Source organism: Adiantum capillus-veneris, chromosome 9 (assembly GCF_014529385.1).
Source record: "Adiantum capillus-veneris isolate H3 chromosome 9, ASM1452938v2, whole genome shotgun sequence".
NCBI lineage: Eukaryota > Viridiplantae > Streptophyta > Polypodiopsida > Polypodiales > Pteridaceae > Adiantum > Adiantum capillus-veneris.
The window spans coordinates 120,063,161-120,084,307 of record NC_140939.1 but is presented as its reverse complement, the minus strand read 5'-3'; the positions used below and the strand labels follow the sequence as shown (position 1 = coordinate 120,084,307).

At 46.7% G+C, this 21,147-nt stretch overlaps 1 protein-coding gene across 1 annotated transcript in view; it reads right to left on the bottom strand.

The window, feature by feature from the left end:
* Positions 1-601: 601 nt before the first annotated feature.
* Positions 602-21,147, bottom strand: part of LOC147451082 (uncharacterized) — a 51,565-nt gene continuing 31,019 nt past the window's right edge. The window contains exons 2-9 of the mRNA XM_086520037.1: positions 18,539-18,603; positions 18,409-18,457; positions 18,217-18,311; positions 18,040-18,125; positions 17,891-17,950; positions 1,414-1,495; positions 1,233-1,346; positions 602-1,165 (exon numbers count right to left, since the gene is read on the bottom strand). Of these exons, the coding sequence (XP_086376163.1) occupies positions 1,007-1,165; positions 1,233-1,346; positions 1,414-1,495; positions 17,891-17,950; positions 18,040-18,125; positions 18,217-18,311; positions 18,409-18,457; positions 18,539-18,603 (710 nt within the window). The 3' untranslated portion in view covers positions 602-1,006. The remainder of the gene's footprint in view (positions 1,166-1,232; positions 1,347-1,413; positions 1,496-17,890; positions 17,951-18,039; positions 18,126-18,216; positions 18,312-18,408; positions 18,458-18,538; positions 18,604-21,147) is intronic.

Sequence of the window (21,147 nt, the reverse complement as noted above, 5' to 3'; positions counted from 1 at the left end):
TTGAAAATTAAGCAAATATACCCACATTCTATTGCCACATATACCCACATTCTCAAAGGTAAATTAAGCAAATATACCCACATTCTACTGCCAAATTAAAGAATCAATAAGTATCTCTCTTTTTCTGAAAACTTTGACAAATAATTGAATTCAAATACGAAGGTGCAAAGGTTTAAAGGTTCGCTTAAGAAACTACAGCAAGATACTATGGTATTGGTCCTGACAAGGTGAAGCCCATGGGTAATGCCCTCTAAGAGGAGAAACTAGCATCACACCTAAAAGATCATATAGAGAGGTTTGTGTTCCATACTCAAAGGTTTTTGCATAATCAAACCATGACCCAGTGAAGCAAGTGTACCACTAACCGTTGCACCTAGAAGAACTTGATTAGCAAGATCTTTAAATTGACAAGGCAATGAAAGTCAAAGCCTAATAGGATTGAACTGGAAAAAGTCGAGCCCTTCAAAGAAGCCAAGACATGTCCAATACGTTATGTTGGGATCAGAGGATGGCCACTACTGTACAACTATAAATGTGTGTGTGTGTGTGTGTGTGTGTGTGTGTGTGTGTGAGAGAGAGAGAGAGAGAGAGAGAGAGAGAGAGAGTTGAAATAAGCTTTTAATTATCCAAGTGTGGCAGATTGGTTATCCCAATTCCCACTTAAATAACAGGTCTCGAGTTCAAGACTCGTCGAATAGATATTTCAAGTCTGTTGGGATTGTTCCTACGACCTTAACTCTCGGTCTACGCCACTCAACCAAAACAAAATGAACCACTTCACTCCCGCATTGGGGCAGCTGCTTCGAATTACATGTATGGGAAAAGCAAGGTGGACTGAGTGCATACTCTCTTGATTTCAAACTAGTACTTGCATAGACTAGCTATGATTAGCTGATCCCTACCCCTTTGGAGCTTTAGATAGCAATAACAACTCATCAAATAAAAGAAAATGTTTACTTTGTATAGCAAATTGATAAAATAATTAGCTTTTGAACTTTGATATGCGTCAAGGTTTCTGCTTCTCCAAAACAGATGTTACTAATGCAAGCTTTTTTGGACATTTCTCCTTGTACTCTTTCAGTATAACTGATGAAGCCAGTGATTGTAGATCTATACTTTCTTCATCTTTATTCCGACCCTTTGCTTGGTTTATAGCAGCTGAACACTGTCAAAAGGAAAAAGACTATGAGCATTGGCTTCTGTCTCATGCTTGTTGAGGGTTCACTTCTTACCAGGCAAATTCCATAAAGTGCACGCAAATTTTTGCCTGCACTGAGCTTTATGGCAGACGCATAATACTTCTTTGCTATCCTAAGACTTTCCACGCCTCCTATCGTATAATACACCTGTAAAAGGAAAGAACCAAGATGAAATTGGGATCTAACCACTTTCTTCATGCTCAAAACGTCTTACCTCAGCATAATTTAGATGCCAATTGGCATTAGATGTGTCCATCATAATTAGCTCCTCGTAGCAAAATGCAGCTTGATTATATCTGCAAATTTAATCTCTCTCTCTCTCTCTCTCTCTCTCTCTCTCTCTCTCTCTCTCTCTCTCTCTGTGTGTGTGTGTGTGTGTGTGTGTGTGTGTGTGTGTGTGTGTGTTATAAAGCAGTAGGTGCAACAGGTCATGGATTCATTTTTTTACAGAATCTACACCTGCCAAGCGAATGCGGCAGAAGTAAAAGATTAACTAGTTAGTGAATTGGTAGAGCAAACGTATGCAACCGGGCCAACAACCCCCACACATAGTGGGCAAGAAGTCAAATTGGCACACCTCATATTCACATAGCCCAACCGATGGGTTATAGACAGTGAACCATTAATCCATGCTTATCAATCCAATCCCAAACTATACCTGCTCATGCAATTACCTCATTAAAGCCAGTAATGTAAGGAACCAGTACAGTAATGAACCAGTACAGCATTGGTTAGCACCCGGGGAAAAACAGCCTGTTAAAATTCGTTAACAGCAAGTGAATTCTAGGTTTAAGCCAGCCAAGCGATAGCAACACCAATTTTCCTTTAACAGTGGATGTAAGTGCCAATTTTTAACGACCATCCTTAACAACCTTTTCCATGCTGAGTAAAAGATACAAAACATATCATTCATGAAAAGCATATACACCTGCTGCGCATAGTGTGAAAAAAAGACAGTAATCGACAACCGAGAAACCCGTCCTAACCCAACATGATCACAAGCAGTATACGCCTGAGGCAAGTATTTAGTGCTTACCTTACTGTGCCAACGAATAGCAGATGAATGCTTAATGTAAACCTAAAGCAAAAAAATTCCAACATAGCCAGTAGCTAGGCAAGCCAGGGTAGTAGAAAAAAACCTGAGACACCTGAGTAGTGAGCTCCATAGCTCCTTTTGTGAAGCAAGCAGTAAGTCTTCTCAAAAAAAACAACACGGGCTAAGTGAGGGGCAGAGATGCGCCCTCAACTGTTTAAATAGTGGAAGGAGGATGGACTACCAGTCCTCTGAGCAGGAGCATGAGTGAGCCGGGCCGCCTTCCTGTGTGTGTGTGTGTGGCCATTCTAATCGGCACGCAGATACCCATGAGTGGGGAGATCCATAGCAGGGAAGGAGAGGCCGCCTTCACGTGTAATGAAGAAGGTGAACTAAATCACGCTCGGCACGCCAGATAGATCCTTACTAGAGATCCTAGTTTAATAAACAAGGGCTATGCCCCATGGTCCACAAGAATACCATAGTACCACAGTGTGTGTGTGTGTGTAGCCCTCCCTCCATCTCCCCATCCTGAGCACTGTTTCGCATGAGACTAACTGGCGGCAGCCCTTCATATGCCCACGCGGCAGCAATCCGGCAATCCTGTACCTTCATTTTCTACCCCATGAACATTATTGTTGATAAGCAAGGGCTGATGGCAAAGGATGATAGGATGATGAGGGATAAGGTGGAGGCTGCCCTCAAGAAAGCCCTTTTGGCACACAAGATAGTGCCCTCAACATCGTCAATAGGGCCCTAATGGAGAAGATCGCGGCTCTAGAGGTGGAGTGTTCCTCTCTCAAAAAGTGAAGTGGAGGCACGAGATGAAGAAATCGACAAACTAAAGGAAGAGTTGGAGAACATGTCTTCCCCGACCAAGCTTGAAGAAGGAGAAATTCAGCCATCCATAACAGAAGAGCTGAATAACATTAAGGGGCAAGTGCTCACCATCCAAGCGGAGGAGGAGGAGGCAGCACAGCAGACTTCTTCATGGGTAGAGGTGCTCACCCACGCCAAGACGCAAGTAAGAGGAAGCGGACCGATAGATCCAAGTGGCCAAAAAAGGTAAACATGAAATCCCACTGCCACCTCTATCATCACCATGAAAATTGAGGAAGAGCATAGGAAGAAAGCACATGCTCTACATGTACCCATCACGGGTGTCAAGGACACCAGCAATGTGGAAGAGGAAATAAAAGTCCTCTATGCACGTATGGGAATCATGGAGCCAAAACACACCAGAGTATGGAGAGTGGGTGAGAAAGGAGAAGGTGATGAGGGAACCTCCAAGGAACGTGCTCTTATCATTCGTTTGGTTACCATGGAAAAGAGGAAGCACTTCCTCAAGAAGAGGCTTACACCAAAGCAAACACGGATTTTCTTGAAAGATGATCTTACAGTGTCTTAACTAGCACACATGATAGAATGCATACCCGCGATCATGGCTGTTAAAGAGAAAGGGAAACTCTTTCAACCCAAGGAGATGTTGAGAGAGCCAGACTCCAGAGAGATGGGGCTTCCAAGGAGCTTACAGAGTATGGGAGAAATGAATCCAATATAAGCCCAGATTCACCTTAAGGAAAGAGCAAGGTATAGACTCATGGTCGTCACCCATTGTCACAAACGGGAGCGCATAACAATATAAAATACATTCGGATAAATAGACTTTATCACTTAGTACTGAAGCCAAAGGATATAGAGAGAAATAGATAGAGAGAGAGATAGAGAGTGAGAAGATCAACACAGTACTGGGACCAGAAGATGGGTTGGTTCCCCCCCGTAATAGTATCTTTATTACTGAGGAGAAGTCTATACAAGCACTTGAACCGAACGTATTACCACGTTCGTTCTAGAATAAGACTTGATGGTTCCTGGAAGCCTCGGCTTCCGATTCCTAGGGCAAAACCCTATTCCAAGGAACTTCCATTCCTTATTCCAAATCCTTGAGAACCAAGGTTCTCGCCTCTGGATCACACCTTCCAGACTCGGGGCATGGCATCCCTGCAACTCTTTTCCGACTCTGTTTCCAGAGTACTGTTTCTGCAAAGTAACTCCGCTTTCTTGGACACGAAGTCCTTTCCTTGGGAATTTCAACTTCCGGATCACATCTCGAGAGTCTACCTCCCTTCAATCCATGGATCTGCTTCCCAAACTTGGGTACGAAACCCTTGGGCTGATCTGGCTCTAGTTCCTCAGAGCGCTTTTCTCCTGCAGAGGCTCATACCTTCCTCTGCTCCTACTCCCTCACGAAGAGGAAGTACACCTGCAATCAAATACTCAGAGATCATAACATGAAAATCGTTACCTTCAAAGTCTCGACGCTCGAAACGCAACTCGGTTCTCGAAAAAGCAATTCCCCGGAAGAGATCTCTGCATAGAAAATCCTCTCTTCCAATCCTACACACAAAAGAGGTGTGTTCTCGGGTTCCTTCTCGTAAATCAGCCCCGTCTACGACGTTTATGGGCTGAAAACAGAGAAAAACAGCAGCTTGTCGCGATGGAAACACGCTCCATAGGCACTTCTTCGCGAGGGAACTCGCGCGCTGGGTCTTGACGACATCTGGTACACTTAGGGCAGCCATGGGCATCATCGGCAACGTCTTCTTTACGGCTGAAATCTGCAGCAACATCTCCTCCTTGCAAAGATTGGTCCTTCCCTCTGAGTAAGGGCATGTGATGCTTTTATATCTCCTAGCCATGGGCACGAATAGCTGCTCGCGTAGAGATTGCGGCCGTTTTTTTTTTTTTTTTTCAAAATTTTCAAAAAAAAAATTTCGTTGCTCTGCCAAAAAAAGAGAGAGAGAAAACGTTGGCTGATCTGTTGCCTTATTTATCAGATGGCTGCCCACTTATTAAGTGGGCGGTCGGTCACCTTTAAAAATGGTCTGAATCTGTCCAAAAACTCAATAAAACCTTATAAGTTAAAAACAATGCTTTCGCAGCACTTCCCAGGCGTCCCTGGATGCAATCACATGCAGAGTTGCAATGCAGACATAGACTTCCTCGCGAGAAAGCATCTGCTTTCCCGAAAGGCAATCCCGCTTTCTCAAAAAGCATCTGTTTTTCCTCAAAGTTTCCTCTGAACCCATCTTCATTCAAGTGCTTGTTTTTTCCTTGTGCACAATTCTAACACAGTTCGGAATTTCCTCCCGACTTTGGATATTCCCTTTCCGATGCACCCGTCACCCACCTTGTGACGCATCAGGAATACCCATCACCTAGTCCTTTTCTACCGAACTTACGGTACAATCTCCTTCACAATGCTCTATGTCACCCATCCTATGACGCATCAGAGATTTCCGTTCCCGGATGGTCGGATACGTCTTTCCGATGCTCCCTGTCACCCATCCGATGTGACGCATCAGAAGTACCCGTTCCTGGTGGCCTTACAGTCTCAGTGTTCCCGTCATTACTTTAAATGACGCACTAGGAATACTCTGTACTCAGATGTCTCCAGTGAGAAAAGCCCTCTCACTTAAAATTCCAATAATTCATTTAGAATTACTTTTCCTTGGTGTTCCAAGCGAGAAAACCCTCTCACTTATAAATCCAATAATTCATTTAGAATTATTTTTCTGTAAGATAAAGCCAATTTAGCAACACCCACAAGACAATATAACCATCAGCTCCATCATGCATAGTATTGACTAAATACCACGACATCCCCACTAACATCGTCGATGTCCAATAGTGGGTGTAGAACTAGGTACTAACATATGCTCCCAACACAACACATACCCAGCGTAACCGCGAAACGTTTCAGACCCAGAACGGGGGCGTTTCACCCGAAACGTTTCACCCAAGAGAGGAGCCTCGGTGAAATGTATGACTGAAACGCCAATTTTGGGTGTATGTAGTATTATATATATATACATAATAGGTGTGCACATGTTAAAAACCCCCAAAAATTTTAGGCGTTTCACCTGCATGCTGAAACGTTTCAGGCGTTTTAGGCGTTTCACGTTTCACCCCAGCCGAAACGCGTTTCGCGGTTTCGCTGCACATACCACACGTACGCACACATGAGCAACATCAACACAAAGTTCAACGTGCTCAGTTTTTGTCATGACTCCAGAGATCAAGGACGGACTCAGCCATAACGAAGCCTAGCACTAAAAGAAGCATTAAATCGGAAAAATTGTCATAAAAATGAAGTAGTTGATAGGGCATACGCACCACAAATAACTGGTCGTAACTCGAACGAAAGCTTCACGATGTGAAGTCCCGCTATAAGACTAAAAAATATACCTAGATGAATCCAAGATAAGCTAGGAATCACCCTTAAAGGAAAGTGCAAGGTATAGACTCATGGTAGTCACCCACAAGACAATATAACCATCAGCTCCATCATGCATAGTATTGACTAAATACCACGACATCCCCACTAACATCGTCAGTGCCCAATAGTGGGTGTAGAACTAGGTACTAACATATGCTACCAACACGACACATACCACACGCACACGCACACACGAGCATACATCAACACAAAGTTCAACGTGCTGAGTTTCTCTCATGACTCCGGGGATCAAGGGCAGACTCAACCATAATGAAGGTACCAAGATGTACATCTCTCTGACCAAACCAACTTCCCCAAGGCCTCACTAAACTGGCTCTCAAACAAATCTGCAAATTGTCTAATATACATAAAGTAGTTAGCCTCAACCATTATGGTATCATAAACAGCCTCCCTTGTCCAAAAGGAGTCCTCATGTAGAACCCATACTCTAAATCTGATCATGGGTGCTCTCCCTCGGCCAAGGAAAATGGGACGTGTTCCTGACAACTGCAGGAAAAACAAGTCGACACATAGAGGCCCACTCCTCAAAGAAACATCTGGAGATCTCCATGGGCCATCCACAAAGACTTGTGTAGGCAAGATCTCACATAATGGGACATCTACTGGTGATGCAAAACCTGTTAGAGTAGTCAATCTCTTCAACAAGCTGAGAAGACTCCCTCTCATGATCCCCCTCAATCGTGCCTACTCTTGTGACTAAATCTCCAAGAGATCCAAAGTTTGCCGAGCTCGCCTATCCAGGGGAAACTCGGGCTGGTCCTGAACTACTACCGACTACTGATCCTCCTATTCTATCCCTCTGTCCAACTGCTCTAGGACCTCCTCTCGATCCTGATTTGGTGACCTCTCCTTAGAGGGTTTGTTTTGGGAGCTGCTCTGCCTCTCCCAACCTCTTTCTCACTACCCATCTATAAACAAGGATAGGCTATGCATGTACCTGTCTACCTGCCTGCCACTGTCTCCGTGTTTGATCAACGATCTGCTGCTGCTGCTGACTCTGGCCCCCATATTCTCTATCACGTTGTCGCGTAGGGCCCTACTATTGTGCAAAACTCTATTGGTTCTAGTGAAGATGTGAGGGTTGTCTCATCCTACAACCAATCTATTTCAGTTGTCGCCCTCTAGGGAAATCCCTCACCACATGCCCCATCTCATGACATCCAAGGTACTGGTTCGGTTTGCCCGTAATCACAATCCTCTGCAAGTGTAACACCCTTTCCACTCAAAAGTGATGGCATCTAGAAAGACTTTGGAAGGGATGCTCGCCACTTTTATAGATGGCACAGGTATCTAAAGCTGTACTAGACACTTGAATGGTATGCCAAAAATAGAACCCATCTGCCTCAACATGTCTAATTGTGCAGGCAGCTCTAGAAAAGCTATTTTTACAAGATACTTCGGGACCTCACATCCGTCCTTAAAAGTAGCTAATGTAAAATCCTCCTACCACAGATGTAGAAAAACCAATCTGTCCCCGAGGCAGGAGTGTGGATTACGACTCTAAAGGCAAGCTCCTTTAATGACAAAATAGCAATGAAAGTACCTCTGCTGAGCAAGATGATGTCCTCCACTTTGCCTTCATCCAAACTGACTAGAGTGCATGTGAGCCAGTCCCAAACGTTGACACAAGCATAGGAACATTCGATCAAGTGGCCGACGGTCCCTCTTTGAAAGAGAATCTCAATACGGTCACCGAATTTGTGCTCTAAATCTTCTTGTATGACAACAAATGGTGCCATACTACACGAGAGGAAATATACGAGGGAGAGGGTAGCCAATAAATTGATCTTTATCCACACCCCCTAACTCTTTATCCACATCCCCCGACTCTGACCCTTTCAAGTTTGCCTCTCTTAGCCTCAAAGAAGCAAGCGAAGGCCCTTTGAAACCCAAACAAGCTGGAGAAAGAGTGTGTGTGTGTGTGTGTGTGTGTGTGTGTGTGTGTGTGTGTGTGTGTGTGTGTGTGTGTGTGTGTGTGTGTGTGTGTGTGTGTCTATGTGTGTGTGTGTGTGTGTGTGTGTGTGTGTGTGTGTGTGTGTGTGTGTGAAGGTTTTTCTATATGAGAATAGTCAATCTGCTGGAATTCTTGATGGTGAGCTGACTCGCTTATGGAATCTTGGTAAATCGGTTAGGCAAGGTTGCCCTTTGAGTGCTATGTTATATGCTACTGCTACGCACCCTCTATTGTTGTATCTGGACTCCTTAACCGCGTCTAGGCATTTGCATGGATTGGAACTGCCGTCTTGTGATCATTTTGTGGCGCAAGTGTATGCGGATGACTCCATGTTTTGACCTAGAAATAGACCTAAGGATGTTCAATGCATCATGGAAGCATTACATCTTTATGGGCTGGCTGCAGGTCTGCAAGTGAATTTCCGAAAATCTAATTGTTACCGTTGCGTCAAATGGATTGGCACTCGGTATTATGGCCAGGTGAGATAGTGAAGCCTGATCAAAATGTGAGACATCTTGGATATCCGCTGGCTTGGTCAGTTAACAATGCAAAATTATTGGATTGGGTTGAGAACAAATTGAGGTCTAAATTGCACTATTGGAAATTATCCACTTGGTCGCTACATGTACAATCCATATTGGTGGCATACATGCAAATTTTCCTACCTATGTTGCATTGGCCACCCCGTCGTCTTCAGACCTTGATGTCTCGGAAACTGGAGCACTTCTGGTCTACTTCCTAAGGGTCTGTGTTTGCTTGCGATGGATAAGTTATGTACTCCAAAGCGTTGTGGTGGTCTGAATATTCTACATTTGGGTTCTCATGTTATAGCAAGAAAGGCCACTTTGTTGTTGGTGTTGGTTGAGCAAACGCAACCTCGGACGCAAATGTTTGCGTTTCTGTGCTCTCATGCGGTCTCTACACCTGCCTTTGGCCATTCGCAGCCGTCGTATCGGGATGTGTTTTTTGGTAAGTTTGAGGCCACAATACCTAGATGCCCCTTTGCCTCCAGTCTTGTGGCGGATTGGAAATTGGTCACACAGGAATTGTTGTGGCATGGTACAGATGATGCCTGTGGAAACTCACTTCAATTAGAAAGATTACATTGGAGTCGGGTTTTTGATCAAACTCTTGTTCAGTGCTCTCCTAGACAGGCTTATTTTCTCTCCCAGAAAGGTATTGACAGCATAATTGATGTAACGGACGCTAATGGACAGGTGCTCTCATTAAGACAGGCTGCTCTTACCTTTGGGCTTGGGATGCACTATAGGCGCATGTGGGACAACATTAAAAATTTGGTTGACTCCATATCTCCTGTCCACCGCTGGTTATGGAAAACCGAATTTGTGATTGGCGCTACGCTGGTTCTTCGATCTCTTCCATATCTACAAAGAAAGTGTGTTGTCATTTGCAGTCGTCCTCCTGGATCCATGAACACTGTGATAAGGTATGGAATATGAACAAGAGTGTAACATGGTGGCGGAGTAAAGTCATGAAAGTGTGGCATGCGACTGTTTATGTGGAGATGCGTCGTTGGGATTCTCTCGATTGGTAAATTTCTCCAATCTAGAAGATTGGCCTCTTCGCGATGTGCCCGATGTGGTGCAGTAGTTAAGAACATTCCACATTTACTGTGGTCTTGTTCTCATACGCTACAGTTTGTGAATTGCGTCTCTACAACTCCTTCGCACGCGTACTCCAAAGATCTTTCTAGATCTTTGGAGTACTTCCGCCATTGCTTCAACCGTATGCATACTTTTTTGGCTGGGTCAGATTCTGGGCGCTTTGGACGGTGTGGAGAGCACGTAATTCCCTCATGTTTTAGCACGAGTGGACTATGTTTCCTTCTTCAAGACATCTATTCTACAATCTCTCCAAGTTGCCTATGACTTGGACGAGCTTCCTATTAGCCATTACAAGCTCTACTTTGACTGTTTCTGATTTCTTGTTTGTAGTATTTTTCATGGGTTTTCCTCGTCTTGAGGTTTCACATTGGTAATTCAATTTGATATTAAATTTTTTTTTTAAAGTGTGTGTGAAGGTTTCCGGAAGGAAGCCCAAAAGGCTAAGTTTAAGGGCAGGCAAAATGGTTGGCGATGTAGGGGACAGCAACAACGCAGGAGGTCGATGACACGGCAAGGCCACAACCAGTGCACGCGGTGTAGTGAGTAGTGCACGCGGTGCAGTGAGTTAGTGGCGACAAGGCCGTGCATGCGCAAGCAGGGCAGGTGGAAGAGACAAGTGCACGCAGCCAGAACAAGCACGTGTGAGGGTAGAGGAAAGGGTGACGGCTACAGGGATTAGGGCTTCACGCAGATAAGGTAGAGTTAGGGTTAGGGTTCCGCTTCGTGGAAGTGAGGTAGGGTCTCTCTCTCTCTCTCTCTCTCTCTCTCTCTCTCTCTCTCTCTCTCTCTCTCTCGCGCTGCCCCTGCACCCCTCACCCTCAGCGCGATCTCTCTCTCTCTCTCTCTCTCTCTCTCTCTCTCTCTCTCTCTCTCTCTCTCTGTGCTCGCGCTGCCCCTGCACCCCTCACCCTCTGCTCGCGCTGCCCCCTGCACCCCTCACCCTCTGCTCGCGCTGCCCCCTGCACCCCCCACCCTCTGCTCGCGCGCTGCAGGCTGACGTGCCACAGAGCTGCAGGCTCTCGCACAGGAGCTGATTCGCGTGCAGGCAAAAGACTCGCGCGCAGGGCAGAGCTGACCTTTCTCTCTCTCTCTCCCTCTGCTCGCGTGTTGCCCCCACACCCGCCCCCCGCTCTCGCGCTGCCCCCTGCACCCCCCACCCTCTGCTCGCGCGCTGCACCCGCACCTGCCCCCTGCCTGCAGGGTTATGTCTATCGCGATGTCTCTCTCTCTCTCTCTCTCTATCGCGAGGAGTCTATTGCGGGGTCTCTTTCTCTCCCTATCGCGCTGTTTAATTTTTTTCACGTACTAACTTTTTAAAACCCCCCACACCCCCCACTTTTTAAGTCTATCGCTTCTTCATTTTAAGTCTTTTTTGAGTCCTTTTAAGTCTATCGTCTTGCCTCTCTCTCTCTCTCTCTCTCTCTCTCTCTCTCTCTCTCTCACCCCACGCGTTGTTCCCCCCCGCCGCCCCTCCCCGGTCCCCGCTCTCTCTCTCTCTCTCTCTCTCTCTCTCTCTCTCTCTCTCTCTCCCCACCCCCCCCCCCCCCCCGCCCGGGCCCCTACCGCCTCACGCTCCACCACCCGTCGCTAATGTGGGTGCACACGCACACCTAGTGACCCCCCTTGCAGACGACCCCCCCACTCGCTCAGCTGCCGCACCCGCTACTAGGGGGGGTGCACGCGTCATCTAACTCCCTTGCGGACGGCGATCAAGCATGAGGAAGATGAACGATAAAGCCGACCCCTTGGAGGATGCCATTCAAAAATGCAAAGAGGAAATGACGGAGACCATTACCAAGTTGAACCGCAATCTCTGGGGCACAATAAACATACTCGAAGGACGCGTGCTGATCCAAGAGAGCAAAATAAGCACGCTGGAAGACCGAGTGACGGCCCAAGAGGAAGAGATCGCGTCACTCAAGAAAGATCTTGCTGAAGCACGATCAAGAAACACACTGGAAGAGGGAAAACTGCAACCCTCAGTAATCGACGAAATCAACACGATCAAGGAACAAGTACGGGCCATCAAAGAGGGAGAAGAGCAGCACAAAGAAATGACGACTTCTTGGGTGGATGTTCTTGCCAAAACTCAACAGAAGGCGGACGAAGCCGAGCAATGGATCAAGGTGGCCAAGAAAGGAAAAGGCAAGGAGATAACGCCCATGTCCACACCCAACAACATCATCAATCAGACACTAGAGGAGGAGCAGAGGAGAAGGGTGCGCGCTTTACATGTGAGAATTTGCGGTCTTAAAGACAAAGGCAATGTGGACGAAGAAGTAAAAGAACTCACAACCTTGATGGGGATTCCTGAGCCGACGCACACAAGGGCATGGAGAGTGGGCAACATAAAGAAAAATGGAAGCAGTGGAGAAACCTCAAAAGAAAGAGCACTCATCCTCCGTTTTCCCTCCATGGAAGCAAAGAAGTCATTCTTGACGAAAAGACCAACTCTCAAAGAGACTGGCATCTTTCTCGGGGATGATCTCACCCTCTCGCAGATTGCTCATATGCAGGAAGTAATGCCAGAGATTAGAGCGGCAAGGGGAAAAGGCAAGATCGCTTTTTACCGAGACGGGAAAGTGGTGATACTAGAGCGACGCTCCACATGACGGTGCGAGACTTATGGGACCACACTCAAAGTAGCTACCTGGAACTGCAATGGATCTATGCGTCTTGATGTGGGGGCTTTTGAGGATAGCTTTACTAGAAGAGACATCATCTTTTACTCTGAGACACACCAGGCCCCTGGGCAATCCATGCCTCACATCAGTGGATACAGGTGGGAGACAGCCTATAGACAGGAGACACACTCAGAGCACAGAGGGCGGGGCTCGGGAGGAGTGGCAGTGTTATTTAGAGAGGATCTGCAGCCACTGATACATATAGTCCGCAGGGATGAGCAAGCTAGGTACATGTGGGTGAAACTGAAAGCAGAGACAGGCAGATACCTCTATGTAGCTATTTGCTACTTTCCCCCGAGTACATCAGTTTATGCATCACCCAGAGGACAGTCCCCTTTCTCTATTTTGGATGATGACATATGGGAGTTCTCTAGGGACGGTGACATTATCATCCTAGGGGACTTCAATGCTAGGACTGCCCATCACCAGGCAGTGTTTTATGATACTTCAGAGCAGATGCTAAGAGAACTAGATGTTGAAGAGACGGGCCTTTCCAGAATATCACACGATATGGAATATACTGAGTATGGGCGACACCTGATAGACATGGGCACTGCACATGGATTGGCCATCTTGAACGGCCTACAGAGATTTCCTGCAGCAAGAGGATTTACATGCTTCCCACACAGACATGGAGCAAGCACAGTGGACTATGTCATGGCACAGCCGAATCTCATCTCCAGTATCCAGGATCTCACAGTTGGGCCCAGACCGGTCGAGGTGGTAGTGGATCATGCTCTGGTGTCAATGACCATCTCCTTCCAGTTCAGTGTAGCACACAGGCCACGAGTAGTAGCCCCTACTCGCTACACATTCACACGGGAGACGGATTCTGTATACATGGACGGAATCTACAGACGCCTATGCACTGAGGACCCGGGGCGACCTCTGGAGGAGCTAACTACTATACTGACACAGACACTACATGAGGCAGCAGCAGAAGCCTACCCACACACCCAACCTGAGCAGAGCCGCCGATCGGGGAGCATGCCTCAGAACAACTGGTATGACGAGGAGTGCCGCCAGACTAGAGCCAGACTCCAGAGGGAGGTGTTGTTGGGGGACGTCACTCACAGACAGTCACAAATTGACTTCCGACGCTTGGTGCGGCGAAAGAAGAGGGCTTTTTTGGCTCGACTCGAGCAGGATCTATATCAGCTATTCTTGAGTCAGGACTCGCGTGAGGCGTGGCGGCTCTTTCATGGGCAGTCCCCCCCCCCCCCCCCCCCCCCCCGGCTATTTCCTCCACAGAGACATGGGGTCAATACGCATCATCTTTGTACACAGTACCTGGACAGCCGCCCCTCCCCAACCCCCCAATCCATGCCCACATGCATGTGGCTTTTTCACCGCTGAGATGGTGAAGAAAGCTATTGACAGGATGAAGACTGGGAGAGCATATGATCATGATGGCCTAGTCGTAGAGCATTTCATGCATGCCAAAGACCTACTAGCAGAGCTCCTAGCAGTTATGTTTAACCGGGCCATGTGTGAGGGCCTACCGGACACTTGGAGCCTATCTACGATCGTACCTATCTTCAAATCAGGAGACCCCATGGAGCCTGGGAATTATCGCACTATTATGATTGGGCACACACTGGAACGGTTGTATGCATCCATTCTTGAGCAACAGCTTAGTAGATGGGCAGAGAGGGAAGGAATACGTGCAACTGGGCAGGCAGGATTCAGGAGAGGCTTCTCCACTCTTGACCATATCCTAACACACAGGGCCATCATCGAGGAAGGCAGATCTCATAGGAGACGGATTTATTGTAGCTTTGTGGACTTCCGCAAAGCTTTCGACACGGTACCCAGAGGTAGACTGATGCGCAGATTACAGGAAATGGGAGTACCCACAGAACTCATTTGGGGAATCATGGCATTGTACAGATCAGTAGTAGGGCATGTACGCACCCCGGAGGGACTTTCTACACCGGTTCACTCCACTATTGGGGTGAAGCAGGGCTGCCCGCTCTCTCCTACCCTTTTCGGTATGTATGTGGATGAGGTTTCTGACTACATTGACAGCGATGGGGATAAAGGTGCTCAGTTGACAGGGACATGGATTCCACTTTTGTTATATGCTGATGACATAGTGTTGATCTCCGAATCCCCAGAGGGAATGCAACGTCAATTGGATGCTTTGCACACGTTTACACACGAAAGTGGTTAGTCTGTCAACCTCGGTAAAACCAAGGTTATGGTGTTTAACAACCACCCCACAGTGGATCAAGAGGTCAGCACCTACATTCACATACGGCCAGGAGACTGTGGAGTACACCGATGCTTACACTTACCTTGGAGTGGTTTTTAGCGGACCTACATTCTCACTCAGAAGAGCAGCAGAGACCAGACTTACTAGAGCCCACGCAGCATTGGGTAGATTGGAGAGGATGTGTTCGCAGGTTCAGTTTCAGGAGCCCCGGACGAAGCTCTGGCTCTTTGACACCTTGGTGGCTTCAGCACTGCTCTATGGAACAGAGATATGGGGACCTTCACTGGATCACCACGGGAGGCCGGGTCGCTCAGACGGATGGGGGAACATGGAGAAACCTCTCGTCTCTATGATCTCGCGGCTCATTAGAGCCAAGGCATCAGTACCACGTGCCATTATCCGAGCAGAGCTAGCGGCCCCCCCACTTGTGGTGGAGGCGCTCACCAGATCGGTCTCCTTCATAAACCGCACATGGGAACTTCCTAGAGACAGATATGCTCGCATAGCACTTGAATCCTCTCGACAGTTAGCCACACAAGGAGATACAACATGCTGGTATGGGGAGATGGCATCATGGTTTCGGGCACATGGGTTCAGCATAGACAGGCTGCCACCATTCCATTACTCACTGGATGCACCATCTCTCACTCTTACACAGTCAAAGATCACCAAGCTCATCCGCCAAGACCTAACCCAGCTAGACACTAGGAGGACATGGATACAACCAGCACAGGAGTTGGGCACGAAGATGGCTTTCTACAGAGACCACCTTCTCCAGCTTACGGAAGATGGTTTTGTGGCGAGACCCAGATACATGGATACCCACTTGTCTCATGGGATACGATGTGCTATTGGCCAGTTACGCACATCTTCTCACCAGTTGCGGATTGAGACTGGGAGATACAGTGGAGTACCAACAGAGGACAGGACATGCCCCTTGTGTAACACGGAACCTGAGACAGAGCTACACTATACATGCCACTGCCCCGTCTACTACGAGATACGAGGTCGCTTCCACTGCCTGTTCAGAGAGGGTTTTGGACCACTCTCAAGAGTCATGGGATACGAAGATCAGAGATGTCTGGGTTTGTTCTTACTCGAGCTGCGCAGACACAGAGATAGCCTGATGAATAGCGAGGCTAGCCAGTCTCAAAGACGGATCACAGACTTCTTCAAAGCAGGCACGGGACGGCCGCAAGAGCCACTCCCACAACAGAGCTCCCCCTCGTCTCACACGAGAGGCACACTGATTGACCGAGCGATTGAACTAGGGAAATCCAGGCGCCCACGACTGCGAAGAACTACACAGCATCGACGGGTTCTACGACAGAAAATTCGGAGCACGCTTGCCAGGCATGCACGACGACCGGTCAGACTACTAACCATGGAGGAAATTGATGATATTCGCCAACGACCGATGCTAGATCTCTTGTGATTCAACCATCCCAACAAGCCACCCAAATTTTCCCGCTTAATCTTATGCTTGGCTCACATCCACCAACTTAGGCCCCCATAGTAGATATCTTTGTTTTGTACTATTATTAGGCTATTTTGTTACTCTGACTTTGTATCAGATCCACCACTTTGTAACTTTCGGGTCTCATAGGTCACTATGGCCTTTTGAAGACGTTAATATAACATTTCATTTCATTTCAGTTCTCTCTTTCTTCTTTGCTTCTCTCCTCCTAGGTTTCTTAGCCTTTGACCTCTTGGTACCAGACGAGACCTTTGTTTGTCTCTCTTGAGACATTGTGTGTTGTCTCTGCTTTGACGCTCTACCCTCCTAAGGCATCCAGCTGCCATGTCTTGTTCTACCGCATACAAAATAGTTTCCTAGTAATCCAAAAAAAAAATTGTTGGATGTCACCTCCATGTAAAGTAGGGAGAGAGATGAACCTTCACACGAGAAGGGTGAGGATTTGATCTAAGGGTGGGGGTGTATAATAGACACTCCGACAGTGCAACACTCTTACTCAAAACAATTCCTAGACTACTGCCAATCTCTTCGATATGCCGTCAAAAGTCAGCAAGAGACTGAAAATCCGGCTAGAAGAGGTAGACCCTCGCAGAGGCTAGCTAGATCCATCCCCTGCCTCCATCTGTATATAAAACAATAATCTTTGCTGAGGCTGAAGGGATTCTAAGTCAACTGGACTCGCCTCATTCAATGTCTCAGATTGGACCATGTAGCAGCCTCTCCCCAGAGGAGATAATCACAATCTTGGGAATAGGTGGCACAAGAGAGGTAGCCCTGAAAAAGTCCAAAAGCAGCCGTGCTGACAGTCTTTCTCCCAATACTTCGCACCAAACAATATGCCGTTAAAGTAGCCACTTGACTGTGAAAGGAGCGAAAAGTATCCACTGAAATTTCGACTCCAATAGACATCCCATCTAAATCCATGATGAAGAGTAGGCTCACCTCCCATGAGCAAGAGCTAGTGTGGTGACCCAGTGGGATTCCCAGCAAATAGAGCAGCTTGCCAGAGCCTGGGACCTGAAAGGCTTGTGTGCACCAACACCAGGTTGCCACCAAAGATGGCCACCACTAATGCTCTACCCACTGTAAGCAGACAACAGTCCTTGCCTGACATGAATTCCATGCAATGGGTGTGTGTGAGTGTGAGTATGGTGTGGGACAAGGTTGTTGATAAAAGTGCGCAGGGGGGGGGGGGGGGGGGGGGGGGGGGGGGGGGGGGGGGGGAGAGAGATGGATATATATGATAGTGCCAGAGATAAAGCTATATAGAAAATGGTGGTGAAGTACTAGACCTGCTAAAGCTAGCAAGTATGCATCATTGGACTAATGAATGCGAATGTTAAATATCTACATACTAAATTACATCTGAAATAGATATTTAAATTACAGTCTGAAAAAATTACTTCTGAAGAGAAATGTAGATTTCTGCAAGTTCCCTCCATGCCTCATGGTCAGCCATGAATCTGCAATAGCAAGTCCCATGTTAAGACGGCTCCACCTGCTAACTTGGCAAGAACAAGTACAGGATATAATAGCTTACACTAGCACTCACATATCCAGGTATTGTTTAAGTGCTTCCACAGCACTGCTTAAATTTCCTTGACCTTTGGCGATGGCAACCTTTCGTTTATGAATGAACTAGAACATCAGACATCACATCTGTCATCTTACAGGGTGTAAACTCTAGCATGACTTTCAGAAATAAAGACAAGATGTCTCATGATCCTACAGCATCAGCAGGCTGCAATTCCAGAAGATTCTGATACTTTTTTTCCGCTTGCTGCCACTGTCCTTTTGCCTCATACAACATGCCCTCCAGCCGTCCTACATGAAATGTAAAAGTTCTTTAACGACATCCTCAGACCATTTTCTCTTTATGAAACATCGTCACCTATTGGCGATTGAAATGCAAATAACTCACCTACACGAACACTGTTTGAAAACTTTGAAAGTAGTCTCTCAATGCATAGCTGGAAAGGAAGATCATGAAAGGATTTAGCTGAGGCCCACGAATAGGAACTCAATAAATGTCAGTGCAAGAATTGGCACACATTTGAGATATCTAAGCACTGACAGTCCATGGAAGCAATGGCCACTTGCTCGTACACGGTCCACACTGAAAAATCGACAACACATCCATCATAAATTGCAATGACAGAACCATAAAAGATGAGTGAGACATGCATTTATGCTCCCTTTCCCTACTACCCAGCTTCACTTCAAACCATAAAATAAATATGTCAACCAAATGGGCAGACATCTAATGCATTATTCTCACAGCAGCTTCAAAATTAGAAACATATTTAGAAGCTCCATTTCCGTTTGGACATCCAAAAGGTCACAAATGGTTTTCCAGCCCTTCTATTTGTGGTGTTTGCACACATACAAAGGGTGCCGAGTGGACAGGCACCCTAGGTCTAAGGGGGGATGGGTGCTTGTGGCTACACAGCAGCTGCCCGTTTTCAGATATCTAATTTGCCAGCTGCACGAGCCTAGGTGTCTGGACCTGTAGATCCACCCCTGCTTGGGCTTGGGCAGGGGGGTATGGCTGTGCATGAATTTGAGCACTCCAATTTTTGTGCAGCCTGTGATCTTGTTCCTTTGGGGAGGGTGTAAGCTAGCAAAACAATGCGGCATAGAACCCGCTAGGAGTGGCAAGACTACTGAATATTTATTACCTGTTGAAAGGGACAGGTAAAAATGGAACCTGTTACCTTCTTCATGATGAGATGGGGGCTGAAAATCGTAATTACGTGGATTCGTTACCTGGCGTACATGAGGGCAGTGCTGCCCAAGTTGTGTAGATGCCCTATTGCTCACCATATAAGTTCCACGTGCTCCAATTTTCCAATTTCTTTGAAGCAATCAAGCATCTTGGGAGTTGATATTATTGATACACGCATGCGCATATAGTTACATAAATGTCAGAGATGGATACATACTATACATGAACACATTTAAGCACATACACGTCAAAGAATAAAATTCCCATGCATATACCTAGATGAATCCAGGATAAGCCCAGATTCACCCTTAAAGGAAAGTGAAAGGTATAGACCCATGGTAGTCACCCACAAGACAATATAACCATCTGCTCCATCATGCATAGTATTGACTAAATACCACAACATCCCCACTAACGTCGTCAGTGCCCAATAGTGGGTGTAGAACTAGGTACTAACATATGCTCCCAAACACAACACACACCACACGCACACACACATGAGCATTAATCAACACAAAGTAAAGCGTACTGAGTTTCTATCATGACTCCGAAGATCAAGGGCAGACTCAGCCATAATGAAGGCTAGCACTAAAAGAAGCATTAAATCGAAAAAATTAGCACAAAAATGAGGTAGTTGATAGGGCATACACACCACAAAAGATAGAAAGAATTAGCACAATATCAACTGGTCGTAACTCGGACAAATACTTCACAATGTGGAATGTTGAAGATATGGTACAATTACATCCCCCTATCCTCAATTCGCTCTATTTTCTTTTTACAAGAGACGAGTCTGTATTACTGAGTACCGTGGATCCTTGAGGATGCTCCTGTCAGCCTGCCCTCAAGGAGCTGTATATATCAAAACACTTAGTGGTATCTGGATTAAGTGTATCCACACTTCAATGTGGAATGTTAAAGATATGTGCCTGCCGGTAGGCACGATCCGTCAACAGGAAAGGGGATCCTCTCCTTCCCCCTCAAAAGTAAGGTGAGAACCCAGAATTGTACAAGCCAGCAAACCAAACTCCAAGAGACCAAACCTGTGCAAACACCCACCCAACATAGCAGGGCGCACATTGCACGCCATATCATATGCGCATGTTCGCAAACCCAAAGGCAATGTGTAACAGGAGGGGCACCATGTGCCAACAGAAAAGACCAGACGAGACAACTTTTGATACTTCGAAACAACTGAACAAAGAGAGAGTGTGCACGTCACATGAGACGGAAGTGGCGGAGTTCCATCCCAAGAGAGCACTAGCCCCAAACCCTGGCGCCCCTTTCGGTATTTCTTTATATTGCTTCGACTAAGTACAAATTACAATGACTGTACAATGCCAGAACCCCTTTTGCTCTGCACTTCCACGCAGGAAAACTAGAAATATATTGCTTCGACTAAGTACAAATTACAATGACTGTACAATGCCAAAACCCCTTTTGCTCTGCACTTCCACGCAGGAAAACTGCCAGAGAATGGGCTCTAAGCACATATTTAAAGGCCCTTGGCCTGAAAAGCAGTTTGCATAAAAAGTATCAAACTCTAAAAGCATCTGGTTCCAAAAGCATCTGATCCAAAAACTGTCCAGCACAAAAACAAGAAATCCGTACAATTGCCACATCAACACGGGCATTAATTAAATAAATCATGACCCACACACCCCCTAGAAATGTTCGCAACCCACAATTGACGTGGCACGGCAGCCTCCGAAAATCGCACTGACAGGTTGTACGGACACCCACGTTCTGCGCTGACAGTGTTGACATGGCAGATTGTACAGCCCTAGGCACTTGGGCCCCATCTACCAGGGTCCTATAAGTTGGTAGGAACTTCTTGTAAAAATTACCCCCCTAGGCGAGGATCTGTAAGTTGGTAAGACTTCTTCTTCTTTTGCTTCTTTTAGGGATTAGGCCCACCACCACGATCTACAAGTC